General features: G+C 43.1%; 1 protein-coding gene across 22 annotated transcripts in view; it reads right to left on the reverse strand.

The window, feature by feature from the left end:
- eif4g3b (eukaryotic translation initiation factor 4 gamma, 3b) overlaps positions 1-16,828 on the reverse strand; it is a 480,107-nt gene that overhangs the window by 323,796 nt on the left and 139,483 nt on the right. For 15 of the 22 annotated variants that reach the window (XM_072478524.1, XM_072478521.1, XM_072478527.1 and 12 more), the window contains one exon: positions 8,090-8,209. The exons of the other annotated variants lie outside the window; for them this stretch is intronic. In XM_072478524.1, coding sequence (XP_072334625.1) covers positions 8,090-8,209 — 120 coding nt within the window. The remainder of the gene's footprint in view (positions 1-8,089; positions 8,210-16,828) is intronic. 22 annotated transcript variants of the gene reach the window in all.

Consider the following 16,828-nt stretch of genomic DNA (forward strand, 5'->3'; position numbering starts at 1 on the left):
TCCAGCAGGAAGATAAATTACAAACAACAGGGAAAATAGTTACACTTTTTGCGTTAAACTAATTGTGGTTAAATATTTAATGCAACCATCAATTCCAAAGCTACAAAGCCCACAAAATGATGGTACAAAACTTCTTCATCGAGTCCAACCAGAAAGGGTTGAAGCCTACGAAGAGGTGGAGGTGCTCACAAAACAAAATCACCATTAACCTACAAAATTAAAGAAACATGAAGACGGCCACTCAAATGTATTTTTAAAATTATTTCTAATGGAAATGATGACGTACCTCAAGCCATAGCATGTAATTTGTGCACAAGTACAATTAACCTTTTAAACTGCTAGCTCTCCAAGTTAGAGATATTTAATCACCACGCATGAAATACATGCAACAGCAGGTAATACTTTTTACAACAGGCTAAGGAACTGGCCAGTACTACAGCAGTAATGAAATGCACAACCACCACCATTAAAAAATGGCTTGCAGTCTCATCCTACTCAATGACACAAAGTTGCAGGAGCCAACATAAATACATGCAGTTGCTAGGAATTGCTAATGGTGTGTGCCATTGAAATCGTATCGGAAACATTTGGGGAGCAGAAAGCCAAGACACTGGAGAAAATGTGATGTCAAACTGTCCAACAAAGAATTGGCTAAACGCCAACAGCACAATGATAAGCTGCGTGACAGTGACTGCTATTCGAATTGATGGGTCGACAGGCATTTCTGGCATGGCGGCACAGTGCTTAGTACTGCTGCCTCACAGCATTCACAGGAGACTGTCTGTGTGGAGTGTGCACATTCTCTCCGTCTGCTCTGGTATCCTCCCATAGTCCTAAAACATGCAGGTTAGGTGGATTGGCTATGCTAAATTGCTCTTAAGTGTCCAAAAGGTTAGGTGGGGTTACGGGGAAAAGGCGGGGTATTGGGCTTAGATAGGTTGATCTTTTGCAGGGTCGGTGCAGATTCGATGGACCGAATGGCCATCTTCTGCACTGTAGGGACTCTATGATACTCCATTTGTTTACCAATGTTTGGTCTATGTGTACTCCTTGTTTGGCAAAATGTTCTTCAAGAAAACAATATTTCCAAAATGTTAGGTGATTTAATTGCTTCGGCAGAAATCAGCTGAATATGCTGCACTGATGGGGGCTGCAGCAATAACCATTCTGTTGTTCTGTAGTTGTGCAAAAATAAAAATCAACGCACATCGCATCATTTGGGCACTTTGGGTTTTTTTTAAAACAGCAAGAGTCATTACTGCACAAGATAATTGAACTAGGCCTTCAATGTGTTCTCCACACAGATGTAACTCTTGTTAATTTTATGAATTCCAGAGTCACAAATCCCAAGTGTTGCACTTTGTGAATTAGTGGGTACAGAGCACTATCCAGTGCTCATATATGCACAGAGGTGAGTTGGTTATCTCGAGGAATAATGCTTATCCATACATGTGACAGCTTGGTGATCAGACTGGTGACTTGTCAAATTACTATCTCACTGCTGCAGCCTTTTTCCACCTTTGAAGCCAGCGAGAGACAGTCTTCCTTTGACTGGTCTGCAGTGGAGGACTTTTTGGACCACGCTTATCAGGCACCTCCCCCAAATCCTGCCACCACAAGTGGCCTTACCAGGAGGAAACAGTCCCTGACAGCATCGCACAAGCCTCTCCTTCACATCAAGGTGGTGATCCAGATGTGGACAAATAATCCACTTATATATTTGAAGGAGTGACTCGGAAATATGTTGAGCATGCCCCAGGCCTGCGCAGCCACCTCTCTCAGAAACCACCATTGATGAGGAGATCCAACACTGGATCAGCTTTGGTAGCTCAGCCTTCTGCAAACTATGGCAGCACATGTAAAGACCTCCACAAGTCAATAGAAGTCCTAGTGTACAAAGCAGTTACCATAATATTCCTGCCCTGCAATGCGACCTGAACTGTGTACCTGCAACAAAGAGAGACAGAAAAATCTGTCAGCCATGCTGCCGCGGCATCTTCCAGATTCAAAGCGACAACCATCAAACAAATGTTAAGTGTCCTTTTTGGAGTCAGTGCCACAAGTATTCAGAGAAAACTCTGGTAAAATCAACTTTGATGGCCTAGACTATGACCAGATAACTGAAAGCTATCCTCCCCCCACCGCCCCCCTAGTTCCTGTACATGCATGTCTCAATTGCCAATGTGAGCGAGAGATGGGGTCGGAGGAGTGGGAGTGGCGGGACAAAGAACGCACTGCAAACACATTCTGAAGCTCTCCTTGACATTAATCATTGGCAGCTTAATGAGGTACAGTGCCAGCAGGGAAAGAAAGAAAGAAAAGGGAAACAAATCCTGCACGGTGGATCCGACTACCTCATTGGGCACATGGGACAGGATGTCCTAAGATCTGCCAGTTGTGAATTGGTCTGTTCAGTCACATGAAGACACATGGCAGAAACCAGTGACCAAGTAGATGTTATCCTCAAATCGAGGGACAGCAGACGACAACCCATATATTTATCTCAGGGAAGAGGTATGGAACTTTCTTAGCTGATAAGAAACCTGAACTTGCCACATGCCAAATAGTGTGGGGTTGGCTGAACTGGGTTACCTTGCAGACATACTCAACAAAATTAATAACTGAATAAAACTATGCAAGGTGAGATATAACTTTGTCCAGCTTGGAGAAATTGGTGCAGTCAAAAGAAACCTGCAAGTCTGGAAGGTTTGTTACAGTAGAGGATAACATATGTGGGGCAGCATGGTAGCCTTGTGGAGGGGCAGCACGGTAGCCTTGTGGATAGCACAATTGCTTCACAGCTCCAGGGTCCCAGGTTAGATTCTGGCTTGGGTCACTGTCTGTGTGGAGTCTGCACATCCTCCCCGTGTGTGCGTGGGTTTCCTCCGGGTGCTCCGGTTTCCTCCCACAGTCCAAAGATGTGCGGGTTAGGTGGATTGGCCATGATAAATTGCCCTTAGTGTCCAAAATTGCCCTTAGTGTTAGAATCATAGAAGTTTACAGCATGGAAACAGACCCTTCGGCCCAACCAGTCCATGCCGCCCAGTTTTTACCATTAAGCTAGTCCCAGTTGCCCGCACTTGGCCCATAACCCTCTATACCCATCTTACCCATGTAACTATCTAAATGTTTTTTAAATGACACAATTGTACCCGCCTCTACTACTACCTCTGGCAGCCCATTCCAGACACTCACTACCCTCTGAGTGAAGAAATTGCCCCTCTGGGCCCTTCTGAATCTCTCCCCTCTCACCTTAAACCTATGCCCTCTAGTTTTAGACTCCCCTACCTTTGGGAAAAGATGTTGACTATCTACCTTATCTATGCCCCTCATTATTTTATAGACCTCTATATGATCACCCCTAAGCCTCCTACGCTCCAAGGAAAAAAGTCCCAGTCTATCCAGCCTCTCCTTATAACTCAAACTATCAAGTCCCGGCAACACCCTAGTAAATCTTTTCTGCACTCTTTCCAGTTTAATAATATCCTTCCTATAATAGGGTGACCAGAACTGCACACAGTATTCCAAGTGTGGCCGTACCAGTGTCTTGTGCAACTTCAACAAGACGTCCCAACTCCTGTATTCAATGTTCTGACCAATGAAACCAAGCATGCCGAATGCCTTCTTCACCACCCTGTCCACCTGCGACTCCACATTCAAGGAGCTATGAACCTGTACTCCTAGATCTCTTTGTTCTATAACTCTCCCCAACGCCATACCATTAACTGAGTAGGTCCTGGCCTGATTCGGTCTGCCAAAATGCATCACCTCACATTTATCTAAATTAAACTCCATCTGCCATTCGTCGGCCCACTGGCCTAATTGATCAAGACCCCGTTGCAATCCTAGATAACCTTCTTCACTATCCACTGTGCCACCAATCTTGGTGTCATCTGCAAACTTACTAACCATGCCTCCTAAATTCTCATCCAAATCATTAATATAAATCACAAATAACAGTGGACCCAGCACCGATCCCTTAGGCACACCACTGGTCACAGGCCTCCAGTTTGAAAAACAACCCTCTACAACCACCCTCTGCCTTCTGTCGTCCAGCCAATTTTGAATCCAATTGGCAACCTCACCCTGGATCCCGTGAGCTTTAACCTTCTGCAACAACCTACCATGCGGTACCTTGTCAAAGGCTTTGCTAAAGTCCATGTAGACAACGTCTACTGCACTGCCCTCATCTACCTTCTTGGTCACCCCCTCAAAAAACTCAATCAAATTTGTGAGACATGATTTTCCACGCACAAAGCCATGCTGACTGCCCCGAATCAGTCCTTGCCTCTCTAAATGCTTGTAGATCCTGTCTCTCAGAATACCTTCTAGCAACTTACCTACTACAGACGTTAGGCTCACCGGTCTGTAGTTCCCAGGCTTTTCCCTGCTGCCCTTCTTAAACAAGGGCACAACATTCGCCACTCTCCAATCTTCAGGCACCTCACCTGTGGCTGCCGATGATTCAAATATCTCTGTTAGGGGACCCGCAATTTCCTCCCTAGCCTCCCACAACACCCTGGGATACATTTCATCAGGTCCTGGGGATTTATCTACCTTGATGCGCTTTAAGACTTCCAGCACCTCCTCCTCTGTAATATGCACACTTCTCAAGACATCACTATTTATTTCCCCTAGTTTCCTAACATCCATGCCTTTCTCCACCGTGAATACCGATGAGAAATATTCATTCAGGATCTCACCCAACTCTTGTGGCTCTGCACATAGATGCCCTTGTTGATCCTTAAGAGGCCCTACTCTGTCCCTAGTTACTCTTTTCCCCTTTATGTATTTGTAGAATCTCTTTGGATTCTCCCTTGCATTATTTGCCAAAGCAATTTCATGTCCCCTTTTTGCCCTCCTGATTTCCCTCTTAACTCTATTTCGACAATCTCTATACTCTTCAAGGGATCCACTTGATCCCAGTTGCTTATGTACGTCATATGCCTCCTTCTTCTTTTTGACCAGAGTCTCAATATCTCGAGTCATCCAGGGTTCCCTACTTCTACCCGCCTTACCCTTCACTCTAAAGGGAATGTGCTTACCCTGCACCCTGGTTAACACATTTTTAAAAGCCTCCCATTTACCAGCCGTCCCTTTGCCTGCCAACAGTCTCCCCCAATCTACCTCTGCAAGTTCCTGTCTGATACCATCCAAATTGGCCTTGCCCCAATTAAGAATTTTAACTCTTGGGCCAGACCTATCATTCTCCATAGCTATCTTAAAACTAATGGAGTTATGGTCACTTGTCCCAAAGTGATCTCTCACTAGCACTTCTGTCACTTGCCCTTCCTAATTTCCCAAGACGAGATCAAGTCTTGCCCCCTCTCTAGTCGGTCCATCCACATACTGAATGAGAAATTCCTCCTGAATACACTCAACAAATTTCCCTCCATCCAAGCCCCTAATGCTCTGGCTGTCCCAGTTAATGTTGGGAAAGTTAAAGTCCCCTACTACTACCACCCTATTATTCTTGCAGCTATCTGTAATCTCCTTACATATTTGCTCCTCAATTTCCCGCTGACTATTTGGGGGCCTGTAGTACAGTCCTACCAAGGTGATCTCTCCCTTCTTATTTTTCAGTTCCACCCATATAGACTCAGTGGGCGAACCCTCGGATATATCCCCTCTAAGTACTGCCGTGATGTTCTCCCTAATCAAAAACGCCACTCCCCCTCCTCTCATACCTCCTGTTCTATCCTTTCTATAGCATCTGTACCCTGGAACATTGAGCTGCCAGTCCTGCCCCTCCCTTGGCCATGTTTCAGTCATAGCTATAATATCCCAGTCCCATGTGCCCGTCCATGCCCTGAGTTCATCCGCTTTGCCCGTCAGGCCCCTTGCATTGAAATAAATGCAGTTTAATGTAGACCTTCCTTGCTCTCTGCCCTGCTTTCTCAGGTCATGCTTTACACACTCTCCCTTCCTGCCTTTTGTTTCTGTCCCCACTGACTTCCTACATCGGTTCCCATCCCCCGCCACATTAGTTTAAACCCTCCCCAACTGCACTAGCAAACACACCCATTGTTGGGTGGGGTTACTGGGTTATGGGGCTAGGGTGGCGGTGTTGACCTTGGGTAGGGTGCTCTTTCCAAGAGCCAGTGCAGACTCGATGGGCCGAATGGCCTCCTTCTGCACTGTAAATTCTATGATAATCTATGATATGTTGTAAGCAAGCTTATACATTCTTCAATTCAAGGAAAAATACATCGACTTTAACATAATCAAACCACCTGATAACAAATCTTTCTGGTATCTACAAGTTTAATACTCATTTTCCCCAAACTCATGACAAAACAAACTTCCACACCCGTGCAGGCTACAAACCTTTTTACTGAGAATATTGAAACTCAACTGCCACCCACTGACCCAAAGCTAGAAAGCTCATTTTATTAGAGTTCCCTCAGCACCAAGTTCAGTGGAATATCTTTGGAGACATTTTAGTATGAATGTACATTGAATATGCCAACACTTCTTCTGCAGCAATGAATTGGTTCCATTTAGTACAATCCACATATGCAAAGCCATATTTTCAGCAGATACATCAATGAAAACAAAGTACCGAGCCAGAATGAACAGACAGGCATGTCATGGTTAAAGATACATCCAGGGCTTCACGCAATTGTTGCTCAGCACCAGCAATAAGTTTCACGTTCTATGTAGGTAAAATGCTGCATATATTTAATTGCATAACTAAGTTTTATACAGGAAAGTACTTGCGTTACAGTGGATTCATGGAATATTTAAAATGGGGGTGCTCAGAAGCTAAAAGGTGGAAATCCCTACAATGTCATAGTAGGTTCCCCTCTTCAAAAGGTATTGCTTGCCAGATTAATTAACTTTATTTTAATAATACTTCGCACAGTATGAAATACAAGTCTTGTTAGGTTTCAGCATTTCAAACATTTCCTCTGCATTTGCAATATAATGCAAAGGTGCAAAATGTCAAGTACACAGTAGCATTCTTACAAGCATACTGAGGTAGCTAATAATCTACTAAACCCTCCAATAAAACTGACCGAGGAGGTGTTCCTGTAGTAACTTGCATATGATTCATGTGAGCCGACTTGGCTTCTGTTGCATCATTTCACCGAACTGGACATCTTATAGGAACCAGACACCCGTCTAGGACTCCTATATCTGATGTCATGTATGCCAATAAAATCCAAGGAGCTGAGCAGATTACCTTGGTTGTTACTCAGTAACAAGTAATAGTTCTATTGAAATGTGTTCCATAGTCTTTAACTTATTTTCATTTGTTCATGTGGAAATGATCCTGTTAGTGAAGAATACTACACATATTGCTACTACGTAGAAGCAGCATTCAATAGTTAGCTTCACTGTTGTTTAAATTTTTGAAACAACCTATACGGGGCACCTTTCAGGGCAAAACATGGTGTCCCTAGGCCCATTCTGAGTTTGCATGATAAATAGCGATCTGATCAGGGTAGCCATGACCCACAGGATAGCTTCAATGTGGCCTTTTTCAGAATCAAGCTTGCACAGTGAGCAAATGGCTCAGGCCCTATTTACAAGGTTGCCAATAAAGCCAAATCTTATGGCACATGGAACTGCAGGAATCCAAAGCGTATACTGACCAGTGAAAGTGGGTTTACAGTGGTCAATAGTTGAGAACCCTTGTGAGAAAAGGTTATAACAGTATCAACTGTTATTCCCTTTGAGATTCTCGCAAATCTGTCCGGACGGGTGCAAGAGAAAAAGCTTTGGCTGCACATCTCTTTCTTCAGCAATTCTCACAAGTTTTGTATTTGATGGTTCCTTTGGGGTGTTTATTTTGGAACAGAGGTCTAGTTTTTGTCGATTAATTATGGATCTTCACACCAAGTACACAGATGTTCCACAGCAATAACATCCTCCGCAACTTGAAGTGAAAGCTGCACTCCAATATCTCCAGTTCAAAGCCTACCTTACAATTATTTTATCTGCATTCAAGAATCACTGACTGGATTTTCCATGAACATTGTAGTCATGAAACATTAGGATTGAATGTCATTAGGCTCATGTCTTTCCCTCTCCTTCCACTCTACCCTCCCCAAGGAAAAATCTCTCTACTTTTGCTACTTGTTACCTGTGAGAGGCCTGGCGAAGAGGCATGGCCTGGCGGCGTTGCTGAGAGGTTTAGATGACCCTTGTTTAGTTCATATGTTGTGTAAGCTGCAGGTCCTGCCTGTCTGGGCACCTGTGGGACCTGACAGAGACACTAAACGTTAGGACAAAGTGGTATTCTCAAAGCATATCAACATACATTATCTGATGGAAAAGCAAATTGCATCTAACTGCAATTAAGATCACTGGGGCCGATCCTGGCCCCAGATCACTGTCCATGTGGAGTTTGCACATTTTCCCCGTGTCTGCGTGGGAATCACCCCCACAACCTAAAGATGTGCAGAGTATGGATTAAATACGCCAAATTGCTCCTTAATTGAAAAAAAAGAATTGGGTACTCTTAAATTAAAAAAAAAAAAAATTTTAAGGATCATTTTTACAAAGGCACAGGTTCTGATGGGAATGGAGCTGACAGCTGATGCAGCTGCTCATAAATCTGAAGTATCAATATAAAAAAAAATTTAAGTAGCTAAGTCAACCTAAAGTCAAAGCCCACCATTTCAGAAAAGGGCAGCGTGTTCCTATGGCCTTGTGATATTTTGCTAAAGTACTGAACTAATGTGAAGGACGCAGTTGGGCGAAAAAGAATCAATCCCAGTTTTAACTGGAATTTTAAAAATTATCCAAATTGATCAAATTAGCAATTAAAATCCAGAAAAGAAACAGACAAAGAGTGACATTTAATCCCTTCACTCTTAAAACTGAAGGAGGAATTAATTAAAATAGTTAAATTACAGAAAATGGTATACTGATCAAATAGTCCCCACACTCTATTTTCCATTTAGGTTTTTACTGGTAAGAAGAGGTACTTTCTTTCCCTTCAAGACCATCTTCCAAGCTCTCTGCTATATAATACTGCATTTGATGAGGCTATGAGAATACACTCACGCCTTCTCACATCAATAATTTTATGAATTGTACAGCCAACGTGTTACAAATTATGCTTTTCAAGACCAACATGGCTCATTTTTATTCTTGAAGTAAGGCATTATGAAGTGGTGGAATGCAGATTCAACACTGGAATAAATTGTGTGCATCTGCTTAACCTCTCAACCAGGGAATTTTGCAGGCTGAGGGACACTTGAAAAGGGGAAGAAATTTAGAAACAAGCCAAAAAGAGTATAGTTAGCAATTGCAAGCTCTACCTCACAAAGAAAACTAAGCATTTTTGGCACGAGTCCTGCACAGAATTAACTTGCAGCAAGCATGACCATTGTAATTTTATCAATGAGACAGACACCAATATCTCCTTTAGAACTAAAGAAAAAGAGTACAACAAACCACAGATACTCAAACAATTAGGGCAGAATCTGGCAACTTACAGATAAATATACTCACAAAGTCAAAGCTCATTCCTATTCAGCAGGTCCATATAGTGAGAAACTAAAATTAAAATTGAATGCACATTCTTTATTTAGTTAAGATATACCTGCAAAATGGAAACTATTAGTTTTTCTGGGGTGCCATATTATTGATCGAAACAATCAGTTATGGTCAATCCACTCCTGAACAGCCTCTGAGGTTCAAGAAGCATGGCATTGCTTGCAGGCTTGTGTCATCTTGCTGACTGAAATCTCTGCACCAAGTGCAAATGATAACTTTGGGAGAGAAGGGGGAAGATTATATATTTTTTAAATTTAGAGTACCCAATACTTTTTATTTCCAATTAAGGGGCAATTTAGCATGGCCAATTCATCTACTCTGCACATATTTGGGTTGTGGGGGTGAGACCCATGCAGACAAGCAGAGATTGTGCAAACCCCACACGGACAGTGGCCCGGGGTCGAACCCGGGTCTTCGGTGCCGTGAGGCAGCAGTGCTAACCACTGCACCGCCCAGGGGGCGATTATTTAAAAACAGTTTAGAATTATTTTTCCAAAGTGAAAATTACTGTTGGTCCGACCATTTGTAATTGCATTGTTCATTCGATAAGCGTCAAGCCCCGAACACACAGGCCGAACACAAGGACCTGAAAGAATTGGAGTACCAGTCATACAACTTGAACCCTGGATAAAAGCAAATTACTGCCGATGCTGGAATCTGAAACCAAAAGAGAAAATGTTGGAAAATCTCAGCAGGTCTGGCAGCATCTGTAAGGAGAGAAAAGAGCTAACGTTTCGAGTCCAGATGACCCTTTGTCAAAACTTAAACCTGTTGACACGCCAGCTTGTTTGCCAATGCAGAAAAGTTGGCAATTCTCTTGTGGGAGATATTTGTAGTGTGAAGAATATACAAGATGGACAAAAAAATAACTGAGTTAGACCCATCAGAAAAGACTAAACAGGCTGGGGCTCTGTTCATTTGAAAATAAAGGATGATTGATGACCTGGTCGTGGCTTTCACAAGTATGAAAGGGTTTAATAAGGTAACAAGTATGAAAAGGTTTAATAGGGTAGACATGAAGCAAAATGTTTCTTGTAGGAAGACCAAACGACAGGTCACTGATAAATCCAATAGAAAATCTTCAATACCAGAGTTTGGTTGGAATGTAGGAATTGTTATTGTAAGGAGTAGATGATACAGGGTATCTACATAAATACAAGAGAGAAAGAAAAACAAGTGTTGGACTGATGGGGTGAGATGAAGTCGAATGGAAAAAGGCTCACATGGACCATCTGGCCCTAAACAGCCTGTTTCTGTGTTGTACGTCCAATGTAAATATATTATCAAATCATCCACCAACTACCAGAAATCATGACCAAACACACTGTTGAAGCAGTGGCTCAGAGACCACTGCATTAGTTGGCTTGATAGAAAGGATCTACTACCAAGCATGATATTGGAAGCAACCATTGCTGCTACCATCAATACCCAATTTAAGGTAGACTTATGTCCAAAAGCTAATATCAATTTTAGGAGGAATCTGCAGCCACCTTAATTGAAGGTACACAAATATCACTAACAAGTACCCAGGCAAAAGAGTCAGGGCATTGAAAGAAATATTCTGCTCACTCCTTTACTGATGCTTGATGGTAGTAACGGATGGTCACTACCTGAAAAAAAAAACAAATGCTGGCACAGTTAGTTGTCTGTGCTGCAAATTTATTTTCGTGCTTCGGAAATTTGACAGATCTCTAAAGTTAGAAATGAATGATTCAATTCTCTATCAGGAAGTCAACTTAACTATAATAAAAAGTTCTGCCTCTCAAACAAGAACAGTTTCTGACGATACAGCATCTCTGACAACATCAATATAATTGATGGCCAGGCCTGCACAATTAGACATGCTATTGAAGAATATCTGCACTCAGTTATTCTCCATAAGCAATTAAAAACCTTATTCAATGAGCTGAACATTAATGAACTGTGAGTGATACTTAATAGCAACAAAAACAAAGAGTCCAGAAAGAGTGACGGAGCTTGTTTGGCTGCAATGAAATATGGAGAAGTGGGCTTTCCAGTTGAAATTTTGAGCTTGAAACCCAAGGAAGCAAGCAAGAATGACAGAAGCAGGAAAAGGAGAAAGGCAAGGTCCAGAATCAAAAAGAGTGTCAAAATTTGAGGACAAAAAAAAAAAAAAAAAAAGTTTCTTCAGCACAAAATCATGTTCTTGAACTGGCAAAGAAACACCATTGACAAATCAGTCTAGGAGATGAAGTGAACACCTGACTCATAATTTGTTGAATAAAGTTAACATTGCTGGATTTTAAGCATTTGAGATGCTAGCTTACCACAATAAGGTGAACAGAGATATATTGGGGGATCATCTGGTAACATTACTTAGGGGTGAAGCAATTATGGCATTTCCAAATGTTGATCCCGCACGCGGACAGTGTCAATCCCCATGCTGTTGTAAAACACACTATTCACAAAAGTGAATAGTTCTTAGTTCATAAATAAAACTTGTTTATTGAACTAGGCACTTGAAACCTCAGAAAAAGAAATGGGAGTTAAGTGATAGATTTATCAAGGCATCATAGAAGTTGATATGGTAACTTGGTCAGGAATGTAAAAGAAAAACTTACATTTATTTATTTAACAACCCCAAGCACTCGTAAGTTGTTGCACCAAGTGGAAGGCACGATGAACCAATGTCATCCTAGGATAATTCCCTCTATGAACAAGGTAGTCATTACACAAGAGCTACGCGGACGTTAACAGTCAGAGGTCAGTGTCACGCTCATGAGCGGTCACTGCATTTCATGTATCACAGGGAGAAAAGTCCTGTGATTAGGAGAAAGGAGAACAGTAGGAGTGTGGTGTGCTTGTACGTCCAAGGCCCATATAGCAGCGACAAAATGCTTAGAACACAGCCTGTCATAACCAATACTGTGCTCAGTTAAGCCCATGTGGGCTGGTGTGCAACAGCCACCCGACATTAAAAGAAATCGCGCAACGGCATTTTCCTCCCCTTAAAATGATATTTGGAACCTCAAACGTCAGGACCCCACAGACAACCCCAACAGTGACAGACCAGAACAGCATACTGCTATCGTTGCCTGTGAGCTCAAGGATTTCAAATTCGGCATCACCACCCTTAGCGAGACGAAGAGAAGGTCAGCTCAAGGAACAAGGTGGCGGTTACACCTTCTTCCAGAAAAGTCATCCATTTAAAATGAACCAGTTGGCCATCTCAGAAACTCTCCTTGCAAAATAAATGAATGCCTCATGACCCTTCAGCGTACCTAGTGCATTATTGTCCTCAGCATATCCGCCCCAACACTGGGAGCTACAAGTCCAAAGAGAAATGTTACACCTGCCTCAAACAAGCCCTGGCCTAAGTTTAAATGGGCAACAAGCTGATCCTCCTTGTCGACTTCAACGCCAGAGTTGGAAATTACACCTCCCTAGGAGTCTGTATCAGGAGCAGAAAGTGGGTAGGGAAATCCAACACCAACAGTAGCCTGCACCTGACAAAATGCCTAGAACATGGCCTTGCCATAACTTTGCTCCGTCAGAGAGACAAGTACAGGCCTCGTGGCAACACCATTGCACCAAACACTGGCACCTGCTTGACTAAGTAATTGTCCGAGGACATGAACTCCTTGGAAGGAACATTTCAAAAACCTAAGAGATTCTGTCTTCAACGCAAATATCCTCGACTCCATCCCACAGCAAGAGGTAGAAAAGACCAACCAACAGCTAAACAAGGCATCTGGAGCAGATGGAATCACTGCCGAAGCACTAAAACGTGGAGGAGAAGCAGTATTGGTGCAAGTACGTGACCTCATACCTGTTATCCGTAATGAGGAGAACATGCCATAATCAAAAGAGTGACAAGACAAGGCCGACTGCAATAACTACATAGGAATTGCCCTGTTTACTACATGGAAGGTCGTCACAAGAGTCCTTCTTAATCACCTTCTGCCTGTGGCTAAAGAGTTTCTCCCAGAGTTCCAATGCAGATTCCAACCACTGGTGAGCTCAAATCGACATGATATTCACCCCGCAGCAACTTCAAGAGAAATACAGGGAACAACACCAACCATTGGACAAGGCATCCGGAGGTGGAATCCCCACTGAAGCACCAAAAAAACAGGGCAGAGAACCACTGAGAGAGGCCTCCTTTAACCTCACAAAGGCCTTCAAAACTGTTAACTGTGGGACTATGGAGCATCCTCCTTGGTTTCAGCTGCCCCCAAAAGATTGCCACCATCCTCTATTGCACAATGCAAGGTGTGGCTATGTTGAATTGGGAAACATTAAGGGATGACGGTGGATAGACAATGGCAAACATTCGAGTGCACAGGTGAACTGCAACAATTGTTGATTCCTATCTGGCGCAAAAGAAAAACAGGAAAGGTTGCCAAACTGCAGCTTAGAAGAGAAATTAGAGATAGTATTAGGTCCAAGGAAGAAGCATATAAATCGGCCAAGAAAAACAACAGACCTGGGGATTGGGAGCAGTTCAGAATTCAGTAATGGAGGATCAAGGGATTGATTAAGAAAGAGAAAATTGGGGGTGGCACGTGGCGCAGTGGTTAGCACTGGGACCAAGGCACTGAGGACCCGGGTTCGAATCCCGGCCCTGGGTCACTGTCCGTGTGGAGTTAGCACATTCTCCCCATGTCTGCGTGGGTTTCACCACCACAACCCAAAGATGTGCAGTGTAGGTGGATTTGGCCATGCTAAATTGCCCCTTAATTGAAAAAAGAAAGCAATTGGGTACTCTAAATTTATGGAAAAAAAGAAAGAGAAAATAGAGTAAGAGTGTAAGCTTGCCGGAACATTAAAAAAAAACTGACTGGAAAAGTTTCTGTAGTTCCTTGAAGAGAAAAAGATTGGTGAAGCCAAATGTAGGTCCCTTATACTTAGAAACAAGGGAGTGCATGATGGGGAAGAAAGAAATAGTTGCACAACTAAATACATACTTTGGTTCTGTCTTCACAAAGGGGGACACAAACAACACACCAGAAATGTTGGGGAACACAGGGTTTAGTGAGAGGGGGGAACTGTAGGGGATCAGCACTCAGAGAAATTGTATTGAGGAAATTGATGGGATTGAAGGCCGATAAATCCCCAGGGCCTGATAATCTACACCCCAGAGTACTTAAGGAAGTGGCTCTAGACATAGTGGCTACTTAGTTGGCTTTCTTCCAGGATTCTATGGACTCTGGAACAGTTCCCAAAGATTGATGGGTAGCTAATGTAACCACACTATTTAAAAAAGGAGATGCAGAGAAAACTGGTTAAAATTTTTTTTTAATTTAGAGTACCCAATTAATTTTTTCCAATTAAAGGGCAATTTAGCATGACCAATCCACCTACCCTGCACATCTTTAGGGTTGTGGGGGCGAAACCCACGCAACCATGGGGAGAATGTGCAAACTTCACGTGGACAGTGACCCAGAATCAAACCTGGGACCTCGGCGCCGTGAGGCAGCAGTGCTATCCACTGCGCCACTGTGCTGCCCAAAAAAACTGTTAATTATTGATCATTCAGCCTGATGGGGGGAAAATCCTTTTTAAAAGTTTTAAAAGCAGAGTACTCGAAAAACAGTGGCAGGATCGAACAGAGTCAACATGTATTACAAAAGGGAAACCATGCTTGATAAATCTATTGGAATTCATTGAGGATGTAACTAGCAGAGTTGATGAAGGGGAGCCAGGGGATGTGGTTTATTTGGACTTTCGACAAAGCCTCCCACATAAGAGCTCAGTGCTCAAAATTAAAGCGCATGGGATTAGGGGTAGCGTATTGAGGTGGATAGAAAACATGTTGGCAAACAGGAAACAGGAGGAATAAATGGGTCTTTTTTCAAATGTGACAGTGACTAGTGGGGCATCGGTGCTGGGACCCAGGCTATTCAAATGTATTAATGATTAAGGTCAGTATTTTTCAAACTTTTTTTCCCAGCGGGAGCCATTTTTACCAACTGGCCAACCTTCGTGACCCACACCGACCTGCCTTCGTGACCCACAATTATTTCTTACCTTTAATGCGACAGGTGAGCCCTGCTTGGTCCTCACCATCTCACTTGCTTTGTCATTCAATGTTACATTTCTGCTAAGGACCTGAGATTACTATTTAAATTCTTGCTGCACGTTTTGAAACGCTGCATGTCTTCAAACCCATCATGTTTAGTTCTCAAATGCCTTTGAAGTTTTGAGGGTTTAAACTTCCATTTGCCAGTACTTTCCTGCATATAACACGCATGGACTTTGCATCCTGATTTGCATTGGCACAATTAATAAAACCATACCTCAAGAAATCATCTTTATACTGCTTTGTTCCTGATTTCAGCTTCTTCTTAATGTGCTGTTCTCCAGTGGCTCACACTAGCACTACTTCATCCTGCCCTGGACTCTCCCAAGCAGCTCACACCAGCACTGCTTTGTCTTGCCATGGACTCTCCAGTGCAGCACTCACCAGCAAATTTGGATGAGAGATTGTGGCCGGTTTGTGTCTCTGGCCCGCTCTTTCTTATTACGAAACAATCCATTTTGAATTCTCCAGTCCTGTTGCTTCCTTGCTGGCAGCTACAAAATGGTGGAATCTCTCTTCAGTGATTTTCAGTGAATCTCTCTTCAGCACCTTCATGCTTACCTTCAGTGACTGCGTGTCCTCGTACACCAGTCACTGAAGGTAAGCATGCAGGTGCAGCAGACGGTAAAGAAGGAAAATGGTATGTTGGCCTTCCTAGCAACAGGATTAGAGTACAGGAGCAGGGATGTCTTGCTACAATTATACAGGACCTTGATGAGGCTACACCTGGAATATTATGCACAGTTTTGGTCTCATTATTGGAGGAAAGATGTCCTTACTACAGAGGGAGAGCAGAGAAGGTTTACCGGACTGATTCCTGGGGTGACAAGGCTGACGTATAAGGAGAGATTGAGTCGCTTAGGATTGTATTCGCTGGAGTTCAGAAGAATGAGGGGGAATCTCATAGAAACCTAAAAAATTCTAACAAGTTTAGACAGGATTGGTGCAAGAAGGATGTTTCCGATGGTGGGGGTGTCTAGAACCAAGGGTCACAGTCTGAGGATATGGGCAGACCATTTAGGGCCGGGATGAGGAGAAATTTCTTCATCTAGAGACTGGTCGGTCTGCGGAATTCACTACTATAGAAAGAAGTTGAGGCCAAAACATTGTGCGTTTTCAAGTAGCAATTAGATATAGCACTCGGAGCAAAGGTGACCAAAGGATATTTGGGGGAGGGGAGGAGAGGAGAGAGGGGAGAGAGAGAGAGAGAAGAGAGAGAGAGAGAGAGAGAGGCAGAGAGAGAGAGAGAGAGAGAGAGGCAGAGACAGAGAGAGA

The sequence above is a fragment of the Scyliorhinus torazame genome, chromosome 16, assembly GCF_047496885.1.
Source record: "Scyliorhinus torazame isolate Kashiwa2021f chromosome 16, sScyTor2.1, whole genome shotgun sequence".
Taxonomy (NCBI): domain Eukaryota; kingdom Metazoa; phylum Chordata; class Chondrichthyes; order Carcharhiniformes; family Scyliorhinidae; genus Scyliorhinus; species Scyliorhinus torazame.